At 32.9% G+C, this 27,500-nt stretch overlaps 1 protein-coding gene across 2 annotated transcripts in view; it reads left to right on the top strand.

Moving 5' to 3' along the window:
* LOC143256684 (arginine and glutamate-rich protein 1-like) overlaps positions 1 to 27,370 on the top strand; it is a 36,643-nt gene extending 9,273 nt beyond the window's left edge. For both annotated transcript variants that reach the window (XM_076514227.1, XM_076514228.1), the window contains exons 4-6: positions 10,930 to 11,155; positions 15,453 to 15,536; positions 22,126 to 27,370. In XM_076514227.1, coding sequence (XP_076370342.1) covers positions 10,930 to 11,155; positions 15,453 to 15,536; positions 22,126 to 22,287 — 472 coding nt within the window. In that variant the 3' untranslated portion in view covers positions 22,288 to 27,370. The remainder of the gene's footprint in view (positions 1 to 10,929; positions 11,156 to 15,452; positions 15,537 to 22,125) is intronic.
* The last annotated feature ends 130 nt before the right edge of the window (positions 27,371 to 27,500 follow it).

Genomic DNA, 27,500 nt, shown 5'->3' with positions numbered 1-27,500 from the left:
ATGCTTCCTTAGCTCATACAATCACTGTTCTCTCCACATTAATGCCCTCATTGAGCAGTTACAGTCTCCCTTTTTAATTCTGGAGGATTTAAATGGATGTAAATCTCTCTGGGGTGGTGCTAATATTGATGGTCATTTCGTAGAGCATATGTTCTTTGATTACAATCTATCTCTCTTCAATACTGGCTCTTATACTTATTTTCTTGCACCTAGTTAGTCTTTCACTGCTATTGATCTTTCCACTGCTTCCTTCACTTTTCTCTTACTTTTCTTGAAGGGTTGACAGTAATTCAAGGGACAGTGATCATTCTCCTGTAATTTTGAGAGAGACTGGCCATAGTCAATGCTGCCTGACCCACGTGCCTCGATGGAAGTTGCACCAAACTAACTGGCCCTCTTTCATTGCTGTCTCAGAACTTGATGTTGCCATCATCTGTGAACCATTGATAGATGACTGCATGGCAGCAGTGACTGACTGTATTGTCCAGGCAGCTGCTCAGTGTATTCCTAAAACCTGGAAACATTTCCCACTGCATCCTCATCCTTGATGGAATCTTGCCTGCCACATGACAGGAAAAGCTCAAACATGGGCTTGGGATATCTTTTGTTGGTATCCCACACTTTTAAACTGCATTGCTTTCAGCAGGCCTGTGCACATGCTTGGCAACTTAGGCGTCAAAGCCAGAAGGAGCCTTAGATTGAATAAATACCTCTAGCATCTCTTCTACCACCAGTTCCAAAGTCAAATAGGACAAGATTCAAAAAGTTAGTGTCTGATGGCTAGGAAGTTACTGATTCCCAGAGCATTGCCAATACTCTCAGTGAAAGCTTTTCTAATGCATCTAGCACATCTGTTTCATTTCCCACCTTCTTAGCCATTGTGACACGAGTAGGGTGATTGCCTCTTTTCTTTTGGGCTGATTGCCTTTATACTGGTGGAACTGTAGTTTGCTCTTCATTGGTTTGGCAGTATATCAGTTGGACCTGATGATATTCATTAGAAAATGCTATGCTATCTCTTTCTTGCTATTTTTCTGGTTGCATTTAACTTGATCTGGCAGAAGAGTGTTATTCCTGATGCTTGGCACAAGCTATTGTACTCCCTTTTCCTAAGCCTGGGAAGGATCCCAAGATTTTTTTGAACTACAAATGGTAAGATCTTAGAGAGGATGATTAATACTCATCTTGTTTGTTTTTTTGAATCAAACAACCTCTTCTCACCCATTCAGTGTGGGTTCTCACAACAGTGCTCCATCATGGGCCACCTGATTTCACTTGAAACATCAACCAGGGAAGCCTTTCTCAAGTGAAAACATCTTTTTTTCTATATTTTATTACCTTGAGAAAGCTTATGATACAACGTGGAGGTATAGCATCTTGTGAGACCTCCACTTTTATGAGTTGCGTGGCCATTTACCCATTTTATTACACATCTTTTAATGAACTGACATTTCCAAGCTCATGTAGGTTAACACTTTCCTGTTCTTTCCCACAGGGACTTGTAATCCCTCAGGTCTGTGTCTTGAGTGTTAACACTTTTTACTATAAAGTTAATGTCAACAGTGAACAACTCCCCCTACAGTTGCAAATGGACTCTATGTCGACAACTGACACGAAATGTGGAAGTCATAGAGCACGAGGTTTATTGAATGGCAAATACGGACTGCTCTCACTTGCTTATTGAAGTGGACTACAGCAAACAGTTTTATCTTTTCTCACTCTAAAACCATTTGCATGCACTTCTGCTGCCAGTGGGGTGTTCACCCAGACTCCAAGCTCCATCTCTGACAAGTTGTGCTTTCCATGGTCCCTGAGGCAAAGTTCTTGGGGTTTATCTTTGATCATAAGCTGGCCTTTATTCCACACATGAAGCAGTTACATGTCAAAGTGTACAAGGATGCAGAGCATCCTCTGTGTCCTCTTTTGCACCTTATGGAGAGTGGATTGATGTTTTGTGCTAAAAATCTATCATGTCTGTATTTGATCAAAACTGGGCTATGGGTCTCTGGTCTATGGCTCTGCCAGGACCTCAGTCTTGAAGATGTTGGACCCTGTTCACCATCAGGGGCTTTTGTTCAGCACAGGGGCCTTCTGCATTTCCCCAGTCTAGAGTTTTTACCCTGAGTCTTGTGAACATTCTCTGTACCTTCATCGTTTGCAACTCTCTTTACTGTATACTTCAAAACTTCGATCCTTCCCACAACATCCTACCTAGGTTTGTGTTTTCCTTCCTCAGTGGTCCATACTTTTTCAGAATAGATGGTTTGCCATTGTTCCTTTTGGCCTTCATATCGAGGTACAGTTGGATAACTTTAACATAGCAGTATTCACTGATCAGCCAATCCCACTATGGCTAATTACCATCTCCAAATGTAACCTTTCTTTGAGTGATTTGAAAAAGGCAGATACTTCTGAATGGAAGTATAGCCTTTTATTTGCTAAACATTTTTTGAGCCATTCTTCCATTTCCATTTATACAGATGGTTCAAATCAGGTGACAGTGTGGGCTTTGCCATGGTTTGTTGTGATTCACTTGTTGCACACAGAATCCACTCTACAGTTTCTGTGTCAACTGGCAAATTGTATGCCATTTCTCTTGCCATGGATCACATAGAAACTATGCAATACATGAACTGTACTATTTATACTAACTCACTTAGCTTTTTGTTGGGCCTGGAATTGATTCATGTTAGTTCTCATTCTGTTCTTGTCATTATTCAAAACCAACTGGCCCATTTCTCTCAATCATCTACTTCTATCCAGTTTTTCTGAACACCAGGCTATGTTGGTATTTGCAGGAATGAGTTCTATTACATTGCAGTTAAGTGTATCTGCTCTGGTATTATCACTGCCATGCCTGTTCCATACATGGACCATAGTCCTGTATTCTAAGCTTGGATCTGCACCATTCGGCAAGTCAACTTAAGAGTGAGCAACATGATAACAAACTTTTCCAGATCAAACCTATTACTCTTTGGCTGTCCTGCTTCCGTAAGGATCAGGAGGAAGTTGTTCTGGCTGAACTACACATTGGTTACAGTTTTTTAACTCATCACTTTCTTTTATCTGGTACTGATGCACTAATGTGTGGTCTGTGTGACACCCAGGTCACAACAGCCCACATTTTACTGTCATGCCTTTATTATGATGAAGAGTGACAGAACCTTTTTAAGCATGTTTTTACCGTGATGTTGGATGGTGTCATTGGCAGTGGTGAACACTGTCCATCTCAGTTATTTTTAAACTTTTAAGAGCTATTGGTCATTTTAACTCTAAGATTTTAATTTGAAAATTGGACAGTTTCATTTTAGCATGATTTCTTTTTACAGTTTTAATAGTTTTACTTTTTTACCAATTGTTTGGTACTGATAGCTCAGTTGATTTGCACCAGTAAACACTAAACAACCAATCAACTGTATATCATATGATACTTGTTTGCTCCAAATTGATAGGTTTAAATATTTATCCCATTTTCCATTCATATTTGAGCTTCTGAATTTTAATAAAAATTACAATCTTGTACATATTGCTTAGACAGCCTAACTTTATAGCTTCCAGTTATCTTGATTTATAGAGATATAAACTAAACTGTGTAATTCCCTTTTATCATGTACTGCCTTTCAAAAACAGCTTCAATACTTCTATGACTTTACTATTATTTTGCCTATAGTTAATAGAGGAAGCAAATTTTAAGTTGTCAAATTACACAAGTTTCTTCTGACAACAGATTTGCAGTTATTAGAAACTTATGTTAGAAAATATATGGATAAAAAATTAAATTCATCAGGAAAGTATGCTTGTGAGCTGCATGTGGTTTACATAATTCAGTACCTTGCTTTATCATAACTTCAGCTATGCATTTACTGTATATTTATATTTTGTTACACCTGCTTACTGGTTATATATGGTTCAAAGGGTTATAAAATTTAATAAAAAACAGGTGTAAACTGTTAGTCTTTAGTCATTCTAGAAATTAAAAAAGGGTAATTTAGATGTTTTTATTTTTTGCGGTGATTACAAAGATTGATTTAAGTGACCAGATACATAATAGTGTTATATTTGAGTAATTTAAAAGATAAACTATGAAGTTTACTAAAAAAATTAAAAACTTTTAATTTTAACATGGAAATCATCTTGCATTTAAACTTGTCAAGACTCTTGAGTGAAACTGACTCCATAATTTCACAAACAAACTTAATTAAAATACACCATTAAAAACCATATTTTTTTGTGTACAAAAGAATCATGCTTACTTAAAGTTTGATAAGTGTTGTGAAAATGAACTTACTATGTTTAAAGTTACAATATATAGTTTTGTAAATCTTGGGAAAAAATTATTGTTAAATAAAAAAAAACTATCTAGAACTAGCTATAGAACATGAAAATAATAATTATACAAAATTGGGATGGAAGTGGACATATCACCTGATTTAGATTATGATCTAGCAGACCAAGCTGTTTGAACTTTATATGGGAAATAAAATCCCTATGTTAATGGCTTTCCCACTTTGTCTGTTTAAAGCTTGGTGTTAGAATAGAATCTCAGCTTTCATGGTCATACCTTTTTGGTAATTTCAGAATACTGTTAAGACTATTTTTGTGTATAACATTTCACAATTGACAAATCTGATGGTGTTTATTTTGCTAGTGAGGAAGCCAATAATTTACTAATTTTATTCTCCATGCAAAATTGAGATGGCCAGAAGAAGTGGTATATCCATTTCCAACCCTGTCTTGTTTGATTCCGTTTTTCAAGTTCATTGGTCTGTCTGACAGAGATTTTTTAATTAGTGATTCCCCCCTCCCCAAATAATTGTTTACTTTTTATAAAATAGCCTATGTAGGTCACTGGGTTACAGAGTATATTTTAAAAGTATAAATTTTGCATATAATGAAAATAAAGTGAGTAGTCAAAGTTTGTGAAGACTATTTTGTTTTCTCAGATGGTAATAAAATTATAGTTACTGCTAGACTTAAGCAGATACTATTCATGTTGAAGAAAGATGATGATGAACAAAAATAAGAAATCTTTGTTTTGGTTGTTTGTCTGTTTTTGATTTTGGGATGGGTAGCTGAAAAGTGGCATATACACCAGACAGAGAGACTATGCCAGGTATCTCTTCATAGTTAGCTTCTAATGGCCTGTAAAGAAGAAAAGGCCAGTTGTCTTTTGTGTAGTTTTTTTAGTCTCTGTGCACAGAGAGTGCGCTTTCAGATAGTTATGTTTTCAAGGTTGGCCAAATGACTAAGCTTGTTTAGAAAGGGTTAATAAGCACAACCAAAATGTAGGCAAATACAGCATCTGTGGAATTTTTCTCTTTCCTCTGCATCTGTGTTATGGCTGTAACAGGTTGCTGTTCAGAGTTCCTTTGAGGTACAGATAGTATATATTTAAAATAACATGGAAATGTGGTTGTTGAAAATATCATACAGGTTACCAATTCATAAAAGTTGATGTGAATGAAGGAGATTTCCAAAAAAAGAAGAAATAAATAATAGTTAGTGTCTGAATGAGTATTTGAAAACCTGGAAAGTCCTAGGGAACTGCTTTAACAAAATTGAGTTCTGGAATATATTCAAAAATTAACATTTTATTATTGGGTCATGAAAAATCTTTTAATTGGGTACTTTTTTATTTACTCATTTTTTAAGTTGATATATTTTATCTTTGATAAGCCATACAGTACAGTCGTCATAATATTTAAACAAAGAGAGGATAATTTAAGAATGGAGACACATTACACGACATGTATATAAAGACTGAGAATGTTTTACACGTTTTCTTTTAACATTATTAAATTAAAACTTGATAATCTAAAAAAATTTGAATTATAAGTTACACTCTGAATCAACTTTTATTAACATACATTTAGAGTAGTGTTTAATTAAATTCATTATATAACCATATTAAATCTTTTAACATGAAAAAGGAACTAAACCCACGTATAGAGGGTTGAGGTGGTGAGCAGTGACAACTTTGTTACTACAGAAATGTGTGTTTTTTCTCTATGTCACTAAACCATTCCTTATGGCTTGTCAGACTGAAAAGTGAGTACTGCCTTTTCTGTGCATGATAGTCAACTTGTTATCAGAAGTTTGATGCAAAAATTTGTTAGATCTGATGTTTGTAAAGAAACTAAACATTTTTTTCTGAAGTGCTTAATTTTGATGGTAAAAGATAATATGGTCAATAATTTGCTGAATGCATATCATAACTTTAAACTATGAAGTTAATAACATGAGCTGCTATCCCTTTATATTCAAGTTTCCTAGAGAGTAACTAGAGCTGGAAAATTTTGTTTTATTACCTTTGAGCAGTGTTTACATTGATTAGTGTCTCATAAACTAATGGATTGATTGAAATTACTATTAAATATACTCTCAAAAGAATAACAATCTCATGGAAATTTTCTGTTATTATTGTTTTCATTATTCCAATTGTTCAAATAATCAATATATTACCATTATGTTTGTTTCTTATTAGCCATAAAACTACATATTGAGGAGGAACTACCTCATGGCTTGTGGGTATCGGTTTTAATTCCTATTACCACTAAACTTGCTCACCTTGTCTTTTTAATGCAAAGGTACTAAGACTATCTACAACTGTCATTAACTTTGAACTGCATATTAGAGAGACAGCAACTAGCTAGTAGCATCCACTGCCAATTTCTTAGCTGCTTAAGTGTTATATAATCTGTAATGACGTGAAAACCCACTTGCAGAGAAAAATATGTAAGTAAAAATGGTTGGTATGGGTAGAGAAAGCTCTATGTAGAGGAGCAAACAACATTTTGACCTTCTACGGTTATAGTCAGGTTCACAAAGAAAGAAAGAGGTAACTGACAGATAGCTGACCACATGTTTGAAGGGAGTTGTGTAATTGAGTGTAAGAATGTAGAGGGCGTGCTTAGATGTTGGATTATATTTATTAATATAGGTATAAAGGTGTTCCTTTTTATTGGTTTATTTTGGGCTTGAGTTGTTGTATAAGTAAGGCTTCTTTAATTTTGCATTTGTTTGTTATTTTATTAAGTATTTGGGTGTTTTCTATGGTTATGTTGTGTTTATTTGATTTGCAGTGTTCAAAAACGTGAAGGTGACTTTTTGTTTTCTTTAAATCTGTTTTCCATTTTCCTACTTGTTTCTTAAATATAGAAGTCATAGCAGTTATCACATTGTATTTTATAAATAATATTGGTATTGTGTTTGTCAGTGTAGTTTCTACATTGTATAGACCTTAATTTTGTGCCTGGTTTTTGACTAAATTTGGTATTAACAGGAGTGTTATATGAAATTTTAATTTACTGTTTTTCTTTTATTATTGTGTTAAGTTTCAAATTTATAATAGTGTACATCGTGTTATATATTATTTAATAATGTACAAGTAAGTGCAGACTTAGGGGTCAAATATTTTGTTTTTTGTTGGGGTTTTTTTCAGAAATTAATATTTAAAAAATGCCAGATTTCTTGCACAACCCTGTAATATCAAATAAATATTAGATATTTGTTTTAATTTGATTGTACTATTATTTACTGTTAAAACTTTTCTGAAATCTGAAATATGCACAGCTAGAGATTTACTGCAATTCAGTTAAGGCCTCAATCAGTAATTGGTTATTTTAAAGTCTTTGCAATGGGTCATGGGTCAAAGGTCACATCTTTGTTTGTTGACTTGCATTCAAAATTTTATTGAACTACTGTTTTATAATTTATGTCAGTAAATTTGGAATCATGTGTTAGATTATAATTTAAACTTTAATATTAAATATGAGTTAATTTCTTAATTCAAAAGTAAATATTAAAATAATTCAAATATAGATTTTTAATGAGTTGCATGGTATGTTGAATGTAGTACTGTTTAAAATTATATATTTGTGATGTCAAAATACTACATCTGTAGTTTCATACAAATTAGGAACTCACATTAACAATATTAACAAGCTTGAATATAAACTAAGAACCTCACATCGTTTTATTTTGCTGAGATATGGTTTATGTACTGAATCAAACACAGTGGCCATGTTCACTTCTTTCCATTTTTGGAAACATCCCCTTTCTTACTTCAATATATGATATGAATAACCAATCAGTAGTTTACAATGTCCTTCTAGTGGTTTTTGCAACCATTTTAATCTTTGAAAAGGCTACTAAGTTCTTTCAAATCAAGACTTCAAGAAGGTAGATTGTGTTGTTACTCTTCTTGAATTTTCATATTTCTTGAAATCTAGATAGATCTTACATATTAAGCTTAATAAATTATAGTGGAATTCCATGGTATCAGTGTAGTTATTTTTGATGTTTAGCTATTCGACTATAAATACATGAAACCTAAAAAAATTTTTTTCATATTCTCCATTTGCAAAATTTTAAGACTTAGCAGCATATATCCAGTAGCAACTGAGTTCAAAGGTCAGAGCTAGAAAAGATAGTTGTTTGCTTTACTTCTTTGTTTTTTGTTCTATATATTAAGAAAAATAAGTGTAATAATTTATTTCTAAATAGTAGCAATCTATGTGTAATAATCAAAATGTGACTATATATTACAAAGTTTATATTTATGAAATTTATTGAAATTCTACCAAAATGTTTTTAAAGATAAATATGCTGTATCAAAAAATTTAATGCAAATGTGTAGATAAACTTGTGTGTGTTATACCAATCCCATTGTAAAAAGGTTAATGCAAAAATACAAGCATTGTATTAACCATTTCTGTAGTAAATTTTTATGCTTTTGCTTTTACCAAATACACTAACATTGTGTTTAGATTTTAGATTTTTTTCATTTACGTTAATGTTATTTAGTCTGCAGTTCATATAATGTAGAATTGTTACATAATCCAGCTCTCTTTCTTTAGAACTTAGAATTATTCGAGAAATGTGTTTTTTATGTTGTTGATATTGAAGTGAAAATCCAGATGGTATGGCTGTAGAAGTAAAATTTTTAAAAGTTTTTAAAATAGGCATTCTACTTACCAGTGCTATAATTGTTTTTCTAAATATTATAAATAATTATTTATTATAAGAAATAATCTGAAACGTTTGTTTCAAACTGCTGTTACTCTCATCAGGTACGTTACTAGAAACAAAGGTATAGGTATTGAAACTGCTGGTATACAAACTGAGTAATCTTATTGTTTACAGAATATAGTAAAATCATTTTAACATTGATTTACTTACTTGGATTGCATTAGGACTGTAAGACCAACATTATTTTGCGCTTGACTTCTCAGGCACTGTCCCAGTGTTTCTGTAGTGAAAGGAACTCCTTCTGTATGTTCTAGAAATATTTACTACCTGGTATGTTTCCTATCAGCAAGTCATATATTGGTCCCTCGATACATGGACCTCAAGGTCTTCTACATAATATTTTTGCTATGGGAAACTCTCACTGTCCCATCAGTTAGTGCACACAGACATACATTGCCTGTTGTCTGATCATCAAGTACTAGACTGGTTCTCACTACTACATCCAGTGTGTCACAGAACCTTCATCCTCTTGTCCATGACATAGCCTTCATGTGATAGCATATTGCAATTTAGTGTCTTCTCTTGATGTTTGTTACATGCTTCAAGCACTACTGATGCTGTTGATCCATTTGCTAACTCGAGTAGGCTGTTAGTTGTACACCGATCAATCGTGGAATTGTCGCTTCCTTATGATGATGAATCTGGCATGTTTTATTGATTCTGTTTCTTCTGGCAGTAGCATCCATTGTGCCAGTCACTCTTCTTGTTTCATAACAGCACTGTCTTTGTAAATAGTTTAAGCTACTTTATGTTGAAATTTCTGCTATTACTTGCTGGTAATGGACTTTTGTACTCCTTTGCAATGTGTCCCATTTTATAACAAATCCATTGTAGCTCATATTTTTCTGTATTTTTATCTGAATACACCTCACTTCATTCCGGAGTCCTTCCTCTCACTTTTGGGTTTTTTTACTCTGGTTTTGTGTTTTTTCTTCAGTTCATCCATGAAGTCTCTGTCTTCCAGTTCTAAGCACTGCCATTCTGTCTTTTTTGTGTTCTATGTGTATTTTGTCAAGTGGTATGCTTTTATGCATGTCAACTTCACTTGCTGGATCTTTGGACTCCCTATTACTTGGATGACTGGCTTCTGCTTACCTCTTCCCGTGCCCAGTCAGTCACTTATACCCACTTACTTCCTACCAAGTCCATATCTCAGTGTTTTCAGACTCTGGATCTCCTTTTCTAAACCACTGACATACGTGTTGTGTTTCCTGGTTTATTAATCTTGTGGCAAACTGTTTATCACTTCCCATTGGGTGATTCCTTCATCTTCAGATTTTTCTGTGTGTGCATTTTCAGCTGGAAACACCACAAATATATCCATTTTCCATTCAATGGAATACCAAATTTTCTTCCTTTTCAAGTCTCTAGTTACTCTTCCCTCATTCCTCAGTTCAGATAGTGTTTGTATAAGAACACAAGCTGCTTATCTGGTGGTGGTGGTGGTGTGTGTATGTATCTATATATAGTCTTTTTGTTATCACTATATAATATATAAAGGACTGTCCCTCATGGAGTTTATGAGTAAAGCAGATGGGGAAATTTTAACCATCTCTGCTGACTTGTCTGGTTTTGGAGTGTATTGCTATCTTAACAGAATTCCCACAGAGGATTCTAAAAGATCCTTTCTTTGAAATGTTGTTCCCTTTTTCTACATCTTTTAACAATATTCTCTAGCTACAACATTTAATGTTTTTGTGTTGTCAAATGGTCAGGAATTTGCTGTGCAACAAGTGTATTGGTGTATTAAATCAGGTTATGGTATTATAACTTGTGTAACACTGCATCATCATCATGTGAAAATAGTTTGTGTGATTAGTCTGAAAACTCTATAAATTTAAATGTATAGCATAATATCATAAAATAAGTTGTACTTTCAACCTTATGATATTTCTGTAGGCGACAAAAGCAGTTGGAGGCAAAATGGGTACAAGATGAGACAGCTAAAAGAATTGAAGAGATTGTAGAGAAAAGGGTGCAGGAAGAACTACAGAAACGTAAGGACGATATTGAAGCAGAGGTCCTGAGAAGAGTTGAAGAAGCCAAAAAAGCCATGGAAAAACAAATGCTGGAAGAAATGGAAAAGCGACGAGAAGATGAACTTGCAGAACAGAGAAAGAAGGAGGTAATGAATCAAAATGGTGCTGCACTCTTTTCTCCATTGTGGACAGTGTTTGATTACCACTGGACGCCATCAGTTCTGCCAAACATTTGGCAGAAAGTTCATTTGCAGCTAAACTGTGACTCCTGTTATCTTTATTTACTTTTGTGTGGTATGATATACCATCTGTTTTGCCTACTTGGCAAAAGTATTCAAGGTTATTTTTTATTATTAAAGAAAGCTAAATTTTATTAAATTAATAAAAATGTGAGGCCCATATGATTTTAAGGACTAAGGTTATTTGTCTTGTTATGAATGATACCTAATGAACTCCTTTATAAATTGTTTTCTGAGTTTTGACACCATTTTCTCAACAAATAAAAATTGTTTCTTTTATTAAAATGAGAATGAACTGTTTTCAGCAGTGATGTGCAGGTTAAATGAACAAATATTAATGGGATTTCATAATACACTAGATTATAAATACAAAAATGCAAGTAAAATACTGGCCTGTGTTAAGTTTTCAGGCGGTAGCTATCTCGTATCATTAATCAAAATATTTAACTCGCACTTTATATGTCTGGTTTCTTTATAGGACAGGGAGAGATCATTGCACAAAAGCTAAATTATTAGTACAGTATATTGCAACTTACCTATATTGGTAAAGTTATTTGCAGGATTCCACACAAGCTTTTGTATAAAACACATTAATACAGTAATTCTATCGGTGACTTAAGAAAACTTAAAATTATTTATAATCCTAAAACACATCGTTTATAGTTTTATTATAACAAATCTTGAATGTAAAGATTTGGATTGAAAGGAAAGTGTAAAAACAAAACTGCTCACGATTTTTCTAGACTTTAAGTGATTCTTTGAACTATTTATCTAAACTATGTTAAAAATAACTATAAAAAGTGATATTTATAGATAAATTTGAAATAACTATAAAAAAGGGCTTATATTAAGTCCTTTGATATTTAAGCTTTTCAACAACTCAAAAGGTATGCACTTAGAATGGATAAATGGATTTAAATCCTAGTTAAACTTTTAACATAACTTTTTAGATTTTATAAACAGAGCTGTTGTTCCTTGTTTCATTAAAGGTATTTCTGGCAAATGTGTTTGTTGTAGCAGCTTTTTCTCCCAGGTTGTAGGCACAACAGAAATCTTCACCTTGGTCCCTGCCACGTGAGTTGTTTGTTAGTACAGCGACAATGTCCCACATCTCATGTGTGGTCAGTTTTTGTTTCGTGTACCACTTGACTTTAGGGTACTTTTCATTATGTTTTTGCCATGTAATGTTTAACTTCTAACTCATTTTACGTAACTGTGCTAAGATTCTGGATAGTTAGATCACGAACTTTGCTGAACTTGTTAGCTGTTTGAAGACAGACAAGCTGGTACGGAGACACCATTAAAGGCAAGTTTGCTACTTTAAGGATTTCTTAGATTTAGCTGTGTCTCAATCAGTTGCTCACATAAGGGTGAGTAAAAAACACTCCATGATAATCTAGCAATATTCACATATATCTGTTTGACAAAGAGTGGGGTAATTTAAAATTTATCCAAACTCATTCCATTTTCACAATTCTCCCTTATGTCAGTAAAGTTAACCAGCAATTAACATCTACATTTCCTTAGACTTATCTAGTTGTGAAAAAGTTCATTTATATATGCTAAATTTGGGCTCATTCAGATATATATTTTTAGCATATGTTTCATGCAGTATGTGAAGAATTATTTCATATTGGCTAGGAATAAGAAAGCTCTTTGTTGAAGTGTTTTTTTTATACTTAATGTTATTACTTTAGGCTAAATTTCCTAGGTCTGTTTGTTTAAGCTGAAGCTTCTGACTTCTGTATTTATGGCAAACAGCAGCATCAAAGTGTTACATTTTATGAAACCAATAGCAAAAAAAATTATCACCATTGTACATGTCTAGCAGGTGAAATGATAGTTCATATAATGATAAAACTGTTGTTCGTACATCACAAAAGTCGAGAGATGGTCAGGTGTGCAAATTATCGTGTATACATCTTGGTAGTTTATATAAGTATGTTTGTAAGTGTATTTGTGTGTGAATATATATATGTTTAGATATATCTGAATAATGTATTTAGTAGTTGTATTTTGACATTCAAAAATGGCAAAAAATGCTTTTGATTTGTGTTAGAAAAGAAATATGAATATTCATGAACACTCGGGTACACGCTGTATTTTATTTAGTTGTTCATTTAATGTAAATTAGTACTGAATAATAGTGATTTATCTGTTTCCTAGTAAAATCCATTCATAGATTTGTACAGCTGTGATGTCAAAGACTGTATGTCTGAAAGATTTAATTTTAATCAATTGCATAAACAGATGGCAATTAATTCCATAAAAGCAAAAAGTAAAAGTTAAAAGGCTTTAAGATAAAACTTGTAAAATGTGTTTGAGAAATAAAGAAAATTATTGCATGTAATAAAGTTCTACATTTTAGAAATTACTTTATATTGGTGTGGAAAGTATAAACAGTAGTCGTAAAATAATAAAAACTGAAATCATTTCATCAAGCAATATTAAAATGCAATTGCTATTTTATAGAGTTATCATGAGTTGCATAAACAAGAGGTCAGAGTAAGTATTGCTAGAATAAACTTGCATAATTACAAAACAGTTTCAAGGGAATGGTACTGAAAACCATTCTTTAAAAATAAATATGACCCAGGTATAGAAAGATCAAACACTTAGCCAGCAGATAGTTTTTATAAATGTTCATTTTTTTACTCAACTCTACTGGGAAACCAGCATCTGAATGGTGTATGTACTTAAAAAGTTGTACTTTACTATGTTGAAGGAGCTTTCTGTAGCAACTTGTTGGTGTACTCTATTAAAAGTAATTTTTGTAATACAGTAAGTATTTTAGTGTTACTTTTACAACTGCATGTTACTTAAATTTATTTTGCATAAGGTGTAATGAGCATGTTTTGCAGCATTTCTGCTGTTTAATACATTGGCTTTCACCTATTTTGCCGATACTTTCCAGGGCTCAGAAAAGAAGTGTTCTGATGTCTCACTGTTATCTGTAATATATGTAGCCATTGTGTCCAAGCCAATAAGTGGCCCTTTAAAAAGAAGATAAAGCACGACTCACTGGTGAGCCATGTGGGTCTTAATGGAAGATTATCATGACCCACTGGTGAGTCATGTGGCAGCCATTGTGTTAGTGTTTTACATTTTCTAATGTTTATAAGACCAAGTTCATGTTATAGAAGTTCTAAAAAGTGGATGTAACTGTGCACTTAAGCAGCCATTGTGTCTGATACTTAAAAGCAGTCTGAGAAGACATTTTGAGCCATGACTGAAAAAAATGTTTTTTGTGTACAAAAACATTTGTTACTGTAAAAACTTTTTCAAAAGCTGCATAGTTGATTATAGTTGAGCAAGATTCGAGCTTGTTCTTCGATAATTGTTAATGTAAGGAACATGTAAAGATGAAGAGATAAAAAGAGAACTCAAAGTTGTCATATTTTGCAAAAATTGATTGTCTTCTCTTTTTTTTTAATTCTGTCTTAACACTTGAACATAATACTCTTTCAAATTATTTCAGAGTAATTGTACTGTAATATACAGTCTTAAGGCTTTAGTTGGATGAACAGTTAGCTTCTTGTTATATATTAATGCATTTTTATTCTTTATAAATGTTATTTCAGTTTGTTTCACATAGAAAAGTATGAAAGTATTTGATGGCACATAGAATAAGGTCTTTTAAATATTTAATAAGTATTTCCAATGAAGACAAAATATTTTGCTTAACATTTTGTTTAAAGAGAATCTTTAGCAGCACAATATTTAACTTAAAATAACTTGACGATGTTTTTCTTCAAACAGTTTGATTAAAAGGGGTGAAAATGGAAAATTGGTCGTTATTTTCATGTTGCAATAAAATTTGTAATTATGCTGTGGATATTATATTTCCATATAATAGTTTGATGATGTATGGCAAAGAATTGTAAATATCAGTAGTGTTTACTGTAAATGTTTGTTTTATGCTGTTAATAACAGACTGAATATTGGCAATTTTAAAGTTTGCTATTTATCATTGTTTCTGTGAATTTTAACACTCCAACACATATAGCCACATATACATCAATTGAACAAAATGTATTAGAATTATAAATCAGAGTTGATGTGCTTCTGATTTATCATAACATGCAGCAGAAAGACAGAAGCTTCAGTGATGATGTGCTTTCATATTAACTAATTATTTGTGGTAAGATATTACCCATAGTTGTTTCAAGACCTTGCATTACCAGCTGAAAATTTAATTTCTCAGGACGAAGAAAGAAAGAAATGTGAGGAAATTGAAAGAATCCTGGAAGAAAACAACAGGAAAATTGAAGAGGCACAGAAAAAGCTGGTTAGTTGTACTTTTGTTATGTTGTTTTAGCAGTTATGGCTTCCTAGCATTTTATGTGAGGAAAAGATATACAATATTTAATGGAATATAATGTCTACTCTTCCTTGTTTAGAACCAGAAAACCACAATTGTTTTTTTGTATTTTTGCTATGAAAAAAAATATCATTGACGTTTAATATGTCAATTAAAAGATTAATATGTTTTTTGTTTAACACTCATTTTGATAGGACCCACATTTAAAATATTAATTTCAGAAAATATAGATTTCTGATATGGTACTCTTTCTTTTATGAAATTTTTTTTTTGGCCCTTTATTTGAAAATCTTTTTAAATGCATGCCATCATCCCTCTAGTTCAAACACATCTCTCATGTGTCACCTCTTCACTAACAGAACTCTATAGTGTGACTCCCTCTATTTACCACTACTAACCATATATATATATATATATTACTTTGTGTTTGGCATTACTTGAGTATAGATATCTGTCTTGAGATCTCTGATTCCCCTAGAAGTAGTTAACTTTATTTTCCTTAGTTGAACTTACTTTGATTTCATTTTGAGAGTGTTTGATTTACTCATATTTACTGTGCATTTTTTGCTGGTTTAGTATCTGACTATTCTGTTACTACACTTTTGGTCGTTGGCAACCTGTTGGGGAATGTTCTTTGGAAGATGTATTAGTCTATGACATGCATGATTTTTCATTTTCTCTCCTTTTACCGGTGCAAACTTATGACATTTTGATCCCGCCCCCCCAGAATTTGCTATGCCTTTCCATACCTTCCTGAGAATCATGTTTGGTATTCTCAGAGATTATATCTCAGGTATGTGATGTTTTAACAGTTGTCATAGTTTTCGTGCCTTTCTTATTGTTTTTACCTCTTTTTTTTTTCATCCCTCTCTCATTATGTTTGAGTTTCCACTGTGCTTTTCCCACCCCATTGGGTGATGGCAATGGTATGTCTAGTCTCCTGCAAACCTCAGGTTGGTCCACCCTTACGACTTTTAGGACAAGGTCACAAATTTTGGACTATCAGTTGTGGGTTCAGTTTTACCTGTTTGAAGGAACAGGTCCTAATTTTTTGTTCATCCTACCTTTGCCCATTTTCTCATTTGGTCTTTCTCTGACACTCTGTAATATCTCACTTCAATTCTCTTCCTGTCTGAGGCTTTTGATGGGAATCCTATGGGGTTTTCTGGAGATATCCTCTTCCTTGACACTGTAGTCTCTGTGTTGTCCAAGACTTTAGACCTCCACACATTTTACTTTTCTTCAGGACTTTTGGGTCATGACACCATTCTCTTAGATCCATCACTGAGCTCTGTATATACAGGATCTTCTTGTGGCCTTATTTTACCTCATTTCAAGTGTGACACAGCTACTGTGTCGTTGTGTTACAGGTGGCTTCTATCCATCAGTGACTTGCTTTTCCCATTTGGATGCACAGTAGGTCCATGTTGTAGTTAGGCATGTCTCCATGTTCCATCTCCTGACCTTACCATTCACAGCCCTGCTTTTCCTAGTATCCTGCTGGACTGCAGTTTGCTGTTTTTTTGCAGCAATCTTTCATGTGGCTCATCTGGTGAATTTCGTTCATCAAAGCAGCCCTTTCATCTCAGACATTCAAGCTTGTGGTGTCCTATTGGAGAGCTTTGTCTTACCCTTTTAAAAATCACCCTCTCTCCCATATGCTTCCTTCTCCTTGGGATTTCTGGTCATGCTAGCATCTATCAGAGGCAATATCCAACCTCCTTACCTAACAGGTTGTTGTACCTGCTCCACACAAGTTTCACGGGTTGTACTTCTGCCAGTTTGCCTATTGTGGGGTGGTATGCCTTTTTAACACCCAGACCTTCAGTCTAGCTTCTGCATCATGTATGTTTGTCAAGTGGTTTGCCCCTTTGATCATCTTATTTATCTCCTGAGGCCACACTTTCACATGTACATGAATGACTGGCTTCTCTTTGGCTCTTGTGAAAGAGAATTGGCCAGTTTCCTTTGTCAGCTTCTTCTTGAAGCTATGTGAGTGGAATGGTTGATCACAGTGGAGGAGTGTTCCTTCATCCTCTCCAATACTTTATATATCTGGGTGTTGTTGTTTTTTTCAAAGCCAATCTCAATTTTTCCAAGTCTTCTTCTCTTTGGTTCCATTCTATGGAACTGGCTGCCCTGTCTCTGCTCCCTTACTTATGATTGATTTTTTTTTCTTTTCTTTTTGGGAGGTGGTTGTCTCTGATACATGTCATACCCCTTAGCAGGGTTCATATGCTTTAACAGGCTCTTCATGACCAATAGGATTCCTTGGAAGTTCCTGTTCATTTTCCACCCCCTGCTTGTTGGCCTTCGTTGGTGTGCTACAAGGCTAGTGTTGGCATGATTCCTACTTCCTCCTCTGTGGCCTGAGTTACATCTCTTTACAGATGCTTCCCTTCAGAGCTGGGGTACATGGGTCAATAGTCAAGGTGTTTTGGGTCATTAGTCTGTGGAGGAGATTTCTCTTTACTTACATTTTCTCAAACTCCTGGCTGTTCATTGAGCTTTAGGTCATCTAATTTCTCTTGTCAGCTGCCAGCAGGTTATTATCCATTCTAACATTTCTACCAGGTAGTGTCTATCAATCACCTAGGGTGCACAAGGGCCAATTCTGTGTTTTGCACATTGGATCTTAACTGTTGGGGCCACTCCCATCACATATGTTAACAGTGTGTTATATTCCAAGTGCATTCAGTATGATGGCGAATCAAGTTTATTCCACAGAGTGCTCCCTACATTCTGCTGTTTTTGGGTGGTGCTGTCATTGTTTGGGTACTTCCCATATTAATGTCTGTTCAGTCTCCTTCAATCACAAGTTACCTCAGTTTGGGTTTCATTTCCCTATCCTAGGGCATTGGCAATAGATGCCTTCAGCAGGGATTGGTCCTGTCTGATTACTTCATCAGGTAATCTCTCTTATCCTTTCTCTCCATTCAGAATTCTTTTTACTTGCCCACTCAATCATGATTCCCTCAGTTCACGCAGCTCCTGGTATTCCCTTCTGTCCCTCTTCCCTTGCTTCCAAACCTGTTACATCAACTTCATTCACTGGTTTTGTATTACACACTTCCTGTCCACCGTCTTCACACCTGGCTTCAGTCTGGTTCCTGGCAAGGGGTTTTTGATTCTTGTGCATAATAGCTTCTCACTTAGCCCATTCCATTAATCCTTCTTTTTTGGTTGTTTATCTGTAGAAGTGGAGAGTTTCTGGGCTTCTCACACTGCAGTTGCCTGTATATCAGTGTTTTTCATGTGGCTTTTTGAGAAAGGTTTTTTCATGTCTTCAATTTTGTGCTTTTGAGCAGCATTATCAAACATGCTTAATCTGGTTGGCCTCTTTCCCCTTGTCTCCTTCCTAGCATGTTTTCTTTCGTGTTTTCTCACATCAAATCTATCACTATAGCTTCCCTCTTATTCCTTGTCTTTGTCAGCCATTGGAGGAAATTCTACAATAAGGCATGAGCATTACCATGTACATGTTTGTCTCCTACCACCTTCACGACATAATTGTAGCTTTTCTACAGACTTTGGAATGGCTGTGACACAAGGTATGTCAAGGGGTCCCTAATTGGTGTCTGATCAGGTATTTTGTCTGTACTCGGAATGGGTGCCATAAAGATGGCTGTAACCATTCAGTTCATAGTAAGGCATTGGTGTTTTGCCAGTGTAAAGGGAGCTACAAAACTCTCCAGATGGGTAATTTTCCTAGAGTTAAAATGCTCAAATGCAGTTCAGCCCTCCAATTGAAGATGGCCTCCTCCTGCCCTCATGTGGATACTAGTATCCAGCGAGTGAGATTTTGGAGATCAAGTAAACTAATCACAGAAGTCCTCAAATGGGTTTCAGGTTGTCTATCTTCCCTTGTCAATGAGTCGTCTGTGTTGTGGGTCACAGAAGGCCTTTGTGGCATGTTCTCCTCTCCTCATTCATACCTTGGCCATTTCTAACTTGATTCATTGCTGCTTGGGTCAAGTGCATGTAATGGACTTCCCTTAAATTCCAAATGACACCTTCCCAGATCCCTGATATTAGACCACCCTTTGCTTTCCTGAAGTCTTCTGACAGATTTCCATTGGAATCTGAAACTCAAAGTGAAGATGGTATGTTCCTCATCATACCCTCTTCAGCATGTCATTACCTAGTAAGTGAGGTTTTGGATGTAGTTAACTTACTGAGTGTGGTCCATCATACCATAACCACTCTACACCATGGGGAACATCTTCTTTTACTCACTTTTCATTATGAGATTGAGTCATTCTACATTTCTTTTGTCTCTTTCTCACACCATTCTTTCCCATATGGATGTGTGCCCAACATTTCTACCATGTCTAGTCCTCCTGACTGTTTCCTGTTTCATAGCAAAGACATACCTGTCTCAGATGTGGTTTGATACTCCTCTTCAAACCATCTTATCTTTTCCTATAATTTAAGGGGTGCCCTCCATTTCATTTCAATGTGGAATTCAAGCTAGTATGAGGATCAGAGGGGGAGGGTACTGTATTGGAAGTTGTAATTTTTCTAAATAAAAAGGTATTTCCAATAGATATTTCTGACCATTCCTTCCCACAAATTTCTGATGTTAACATATTCTGCCAAAAAATTAAATGATAGTTTGGTAGTGACACATATAGGTTGTCACATGGTAAAGTGCTCTCACATAATGAATTGCATAAGAGATATGTTGGAATATAGACTCCAACAGAGGTATGATAAAGGCTATGTATAACATAAAACCTTAACTAATGACCCATAGTTTAATAGTAAATAAGTTTTAAGTTCTAAATTTTATAAGGCAATATTTAGAAAATCCTGAATTTTACTTTGTGTGACACATTTTCTCACGACATGTTTTCTTCCCTATTTTATCCACCACTTCTCCAATAAATAGAAAATTAAACATAAAACACTCATCATAATCATGTCATTGTTTGGGTATAGTATAATTTTTATAGTTTTCAATTCTCTTTGATTACAGAGCTATCAAATAGAAGATCAGACCCCTCCTGCCACACTCACCAGTCACACTTTCTCTTTCAGGATTTGTTAATAATTATTTGTTACATTTATTGTATATTCTCTACAACCAGTAGAAAGCAAATATTTTCATTCGTCATGTGGCATATAACATTGTTTTATGAATGGAGAATTGTCAGTTTCACTGTTAGTACAGGCTTCATTCTCATAGGAAATATATTGACTAGCTTGAATCATACTAAAAAGTAAAAAAATTGTGAGAATTGAGGAAAATTGTCTACTTTTGCATGCTTTTTAGTCTAATGTTTTTGGTACATTATTTAATTAAGTAATAATTATTTACTACATTACTTTATTTCATGTTTATTCTTTATTTGTTATTATAAAAGTAACTAAAATGTAAAAGTGTGGATGCCTTTAGATTAATTACAAATAGGTAAAATAAATAATACTACATTAAAAATGTTTCAGGAGCACACATATGAGCAGCTCATGGGTGACAATTAAATCATGTGAAATGAGCTCCACATTCATCAAGTGGTTCAAAGAGCAATTAAAGAATAAAATTTAAATATAAATATATGTATACTATTACAAGCTTAAAACTGTTTTTAAGATAAATGAATGCAGTTTCATATTACAATTTAAAATAATTCTAGAAAGATAGAAAAAGTAATTTAGTTTGCTGTTTTTTTGTGGTGGTGGTTATGAAATTGATCAATTTGATCTTCCCTGTATAGAGATAGGGTAGAAAAAGTAACAGATAAAATATAAAGTTTTACTTTAAAAAAAGTTTGAAATGTATTTAGGAGGTTTAAACTTCCACAGAGGAAATTTAACATTTTTGAGGTGAGAAAAAGTGTTTTTAACTTAACATGAAAGTTACTTTGCATGCAGACTATTCAAAACAAACATTTAGTGTAGTAATGAACAATATTTTATTTTAATTTAATAAAACGACTTCACTACAAAATATGATTTTTATATTTGAAAGACAATACTAACTGAAATGCTGCCAGATTTTCTGAAGGTGTTTGTAGTATATTAAAATTGAGCAGCATTGAATCTGTAAGTACAAATTGACTTAGTGTGCATTTAGAGAGTTAATTTCTACAAAACTTTGAGCTTTAGGCCTTTACAGAGACTTAGACATGTTTTAATTTGTGTGTTAATTACATCTGCTGTATTATATAATGACAAGTTTGATAATTACAAAATGCCAAACATGAGTTAACTCATTTCCACAATCTGGTCTGTTTGTTGTTATTAGTGTACAGAAACTGCTTCTAACCTAATTTACAGAATTGTGTGTTTACAAACATAAGTCACAGTCATCAAAACCTTTTAATAACTGATAAAAATAAAAAATGAGTTGTCTTTCTTACAAAATGAAGTTACACTTGTTTTATCATGTACAAATAAGAAAATTTCATGCTGAAATGTATATCTCTTAGTCTTCTGTTGTGTGAGGTGTAAGAGAGAGAGAAAAGCATTTATAAAGAAGAAATGTTTTAAAAGTAAAATATTAGACCATAAGTGTTGGTGATTTTAACTTGTTAAATAAAATGTCTAATTCCAGGCAGAGGAGAGGTTAGCAATGGTAGAAGAACAACGGAGGATTGACGAAGATCGTCAAAGACTACAAAGAGAGCAAGAGAAAAAAATAAAGCAGGAGCAACAAGTGATTCTGAATAAAGGAAAAGTGAGACCAAGGTTAGCTTTTTCTCTAAAACCAACCTGAATTACTCTCAGAAAACCAAGTTGTGGTATTAAAGTTGAAAGTAGTTGGTGATCTGTGAACCTGTAATAATTATATTGTTGTTCTCATCTACACCTCTCCCCTTTTGTTTTTACTGGCAGACATTTTAACATTTTCAGGATACAATAGGTGGTTATTTTAAACTATTATAAATGAACCACCATGTGAGAATAAGCATGGGTCATGGATTAGTTACAATGACTAAAATTATGTTTTAGTTCTTAAAGAATAATTACAGCAGAAACAGTGGAAGATATCAGAAGATTGAACTACAGTTGGGGCAGTTTTTTGTTATATTGACCAGACACATCTTTTGTTTCAACATATAAATGAGTTGTAAATAAAGGAGCCTCATCCAAGATTCCTCTTTATTAATATTTTATTAAAGTGAACCATTGATTATATTGCAGTAAATGTTTTACAAGTCTCAAAATTACTGTTTCTTCTGTATTAAAATTATTGAGGTAAGCTTCTTAAGTTTCTGTAATCAAGAAAAATTGTGTTTTTATTTTGGTTTTCATTCTTAATTCACTAAACATATTAGAAAAGTTTAAGAAGTATCATGGCCAAGAACCAAATGTCTAACCAGTCTTTGATTCACAACAATTGTTCATTTTCTACTGAGCAGAGAGTGCTTAAGTCTTTATCTCAAGAGTGTCCTCTTGCATATTTTCTTATTGATTTGAGCCATTAGGTGGCATACTGTGAAACCAACATAAGCATGTTTACAAACGTACATGTAAACAATATATGGCCATCAAAATTAAATCTTTCATCTTAAAATACTTGTAATGCATAACAGAGGTTTAAAGATATTTCTCAGTGGATTAAATAAATATGAAGATTTTAAAACACAGAAACACCTACTCAAATTGAACACCACCTAAACACTAGCATTTGATATGCATAAATTACCTCTAACAGTAGTATTACTATTCATGGAAACTTTGTCTTAAAATAAAGGAAAATGTATCAAATACTTCAAAATTTTCATATCCACAATCCTTGCAATAAAGACTAAAGCATTCTCTACTTAGCAGAGAATGAAAATACATTGCTCTTCAAAGATAATTTACTGATTAAATATGTGGAGCTGGGCCTAAATGATACATTTTTGTCTTTTTCAACATGCTTAAAATTAGAAGAATTTTTGTACTATTGTGGGGAGATTTAATTATTTTAAGTTGCAAAAAAAAATTGAAAGCACTTTAGGTGAGAAGAAACATTACATTTAATCATCTTAAAAGTGATTTTCCCTCAGTGAATAAATTATTAGGTTTTTAATAAGTAAAAATACTTAAGAAATTAATCTGATAATGAAATATAAATCTATCAATGCTGGCCATTCAGTCCTGCTTCTACAAATATTAGTTTACTGACGCACAAGGCTTAAGGCTAGTTGAAAATTTGATCTGTTGCTCTTCAAATTGTTTTCACAATTTATGATTGCCTGGAGTTTTTACTTTATTCTTCAACCTAGCAAATATAATTAACTGATATTAAAATCATTTCTTCTAACAAAATTGAATTAAAAGAAAAAATTTAGTTAATGTTTCATTTTCATGATAAAACTGAACTAAAGAAAAATTTTGTGAATCTGTGATTTTGTATATAAACACTGCATTTATACTAAAATAGTAAAAAATGATTCAGATAGTGCTTTAGTAAATCAGCCAATTCACTTTCAGTTTATATAGAAGTGATATTGTACTCCATTTTAGTTTTTAAAAACATATTTTCTCATTAATACGTGAAAATGAAATTAAATTTGTAATATACAGTTGAATATTTTTAAAAATTGAAAAATTCTCATCTATTATTATGTTTGTTAATTATCTTTGATCATATAAATATTTTCTGTTATTTATGTACATATATTTTGGGTACACTTAATAACAGATTATAATTTGTAAACATTTAAAATCAGCAGGGATTAAAAACTTTTAACGACACTAATTGTTTTAAGATAACGTTTCTTGGTTCTAGCTTTTCAAATCAGGTAAGTAATTTGGTATCGCTTACTAGTAACTGCTGTTTGTGAGCTAGTCTAAAAATTATTGAATTTGGTGAAATATGAATATTGGTAATTATATTAAAATGTGTTACTCCATTATGAGAAATTCAAACTGGTCAGAAGTTTTACAGTACAGCTTGTGTAGTGAATTGCATATGTATTTATTGTCCTTGAAATGTATTTGTCTTTACAATAATAAAATATATTTTTATTTAAGTACAACTGTATATTCAACAGAAATGTTTGCATATTCCTAGTTAGTAATATAAATCAATCTAAGTAGGATGCTGTTTTGAATGCGATTAGCAACATAAAAATATTCAAGGTTATACTTTTTATTAAATGCATGCTTTTTTTCATTGTATATTGATACAGGACTGAAAATTTGGCAGTGTTGAAGTAAATGATGTCAGTGTGATATTTGTATCATTTTGGTACAGAACAAAATGTTTAGTTTTAGTTAAATACAAAGAATGGGTGTATTCATACGTTAGTTTTTGCTATAGACCGAGGTACTGGTGTTTAGAGCGTAAAATATCGTTATGTGTGCATTATTTTTCATTTTCAAAATGATCAGTTTTATAGTTTTTTAAAGGGTCTTTGGTGAATAAATACAGTTTGAAAGTTAACCAGTTTCAGTGTGTATTTTTGTGTGATATTTTTCTAATTTGTTGTTCTTAGAATCCTTTCAAGTACACTCTGAATTTTAGTGATTTTTTGTCTTTATATATATTAATGCTTGCTGGGAAAGATTTAGTTAAATACAAAGAATGGGTGTATTCAGACATTAGTTTTTGCTATAGACCGAGGTATTGGTGTTTAGCGCTGTTTAGAGCATAAAATATCATTATGTGTGCATTCTTTTTCATTTTCAAAATGATCAGTTTTATAGTTTTTTAAACAATCTTTGGTAAATAAATACAGTTTGAAAGTTAACCAGTTTCAGTGTGTATTTTTGTATGATATTTTTCTAATTTGTTGCTCTTAGAATCCTTTCAAGTGCACTCTGGATTTTAGTGATTTTTTGTCTTTATATATATTAATGCTTGCTGGGAATGTTGGTAAAAGTATATTTATTATATATCCTTTAAGGTCTGATCAAAATTTTAAGAGTCTAGCATAGCCAAGTGTTTAAGGCACTCAACTCATAATCCCAGGGTCACAAATTCAAACCCCCGTTGCACTAAGCATGCCTGCCCTTTCAGCTGTGGGGGGCATTATAATGCAACAGTCAATCCCAGTATTCTTTGGTAAAAAAGTAACCCACAAGTTGGCAGTTGGTGGTGATGACTAGCTGTCTTCCTTCTAGTCTTACACTGCTAGATTAGGGACAGCTAGCACAAATAGCCCTCGTGTAGCTTTGTGCAAAATTAAAAACAAACCAAACCAAAACTTAAATTGTAATAAGCAAAGTACAAAAATAAAATTGTTCATATATGGCCAGTAAAAAATTTACTGTATCATTTAGAGATTGAGCTGATGAAGTTGTATCGATAATATAATAATAGTCCAAAATAGTAATCGGAATTGTTTCTTAAAGTTAGAAAAGTTTTTTCGTTTATAAAGTTTTTTTTTTTTTTTACAGATGTAAACAGTTTTGAGTGTGTAGATAATTAAACTTAACTACTACCAATAATTTATTCTTAAATCACGAAGACAGTTTGAAATTTTTGGTAACATTATAAAAGTGACAGTCAGTTGAATTATTTAACTTGCAGAGTTAGAGTCCTTGTAGTAACAGATTTTGCTTATTCTCTCTGTCCCCATTGTGTGGTTCAAAATCATGAATGGTTGCACCTGAACTGTAGGGTCTTTTTACCTGGCTTTTTATAACATTTGCACCTGTAATATTTATAAAAGAATTCTGAAAAATTTGGATCTACCAGCAGTAAAAGGCATTACTGTATCATTACTTACAAAGTTTCCTAGTTTTTATTAAGTGCATTTAAAGTTAAGTTAAGAAAGTTTATAATTTGCCTTGAAAAGATAATTAAAGGACCTGTTGTGGGGTGCAAATTAAGAAAATTGTAAGGTACAGTTGCTGGTTCAAAGGTTGATTCATAAGGGGTGCACAATTGATGGTTAAAAGGTAAACAATTTGATGGCAAAATCCAAACAAAAGACTCAGCAACTTATCCTAGAAAGATAACCTTAAATAGCATTGCTTTCTTTTTTTATATATATATATACTGATATATATGTTTTTTTTTTTCTGGAGGGGATATTGAAAGTGAGCATTAAAGAATAACTTGAAAATAGAACTTAAGGAGTATATATATGTTTGAAATTCAACTAGGAGTGAGAGGTATCTTCAGGTACTTCCTAAAGTGTTGTGATGACGTTTAGTTGTTGATATTATAATGCTTAGTCATTAATTATTATGTAATGTGAATATGAAGGAAAGGATTATTTTCTACAAGTTGGATCAGTTAGGATATAGTAATTTGTAGTAGTAACTAAGTAATGGTAAACAGTTGGAAAGTCTGCTATTATATTTACTTTTCTGAGACTGACTGCCCTACATGACTACCATTTTTGACTCATAAAAAATCTCTTATGAAAATTATGTTGCTAACTTATGTATTTTTTTTCTTATGACTTCTTCATAGTAAGTGTTTTCGTTCTTGAACTTTTAGTCTGTACTGTTTTATAGCATTTGCCGTTTTCTTTCTCCTTTATTTGTGAATTGTTTGGAATATCTTGTGATAAGTAAATATTTTTTCTACAAAAAACAGCACTACATTAGTAAGGAGATGATTTAATTAGTGCACAAGACTCAGTCAGCAGTTAATGTCACTTATTAGCATTTAAAAGTTTAGTGGTAAGGTCACTCTTAGCTTTGATATTGTGAGAAAGTTATATCAATATGAATTAATAGTAAATTATAATAAAATTTAAGTTTCAATGGGAATTTGAACAGTTTATTTTTAAAATTAGAATATCACAACAGAATTGTTCATAGTATTTTGTCATGATTTTAATATTTTTTTCTGATAATGTTTGTAATAATTTATGCCATGTAATAAAGATTATATTCTTTTTGCCAAAAAATATTCCTGAAGTATCTTCTTTAATTTATCTAAGACACTTTTACTTAGTGTCTTCTTTTTAAAAAATGTTCTTATGTGCAAGTCATTTTATCTTGAAAAAGAAAAATTCAACAAAACTGATGTCGGGAGAG

Source organism: Tachypleus tridentatus, chromosome 7, assembly GCF_004210375.1.
Source record: "Tachypleus tridentatus isolate NWPU-2018 chromosome 7, ASM421037v1, whole genome shotgun sequence".
In the NCBI taxonomy this organism is placed as follows: domain Eukaryota; kingdom Metazoa; phylum Arthropoda; class Merostomata; order Xiphosura; family Limulidae; genus Tachypleus; species Tachypleus tridentatus.
The sequence above is the reverse complement of the archived record's forward strand: the minus strand, read 5'-3'. Positions and strand labels throughout refer to the sequence as shown.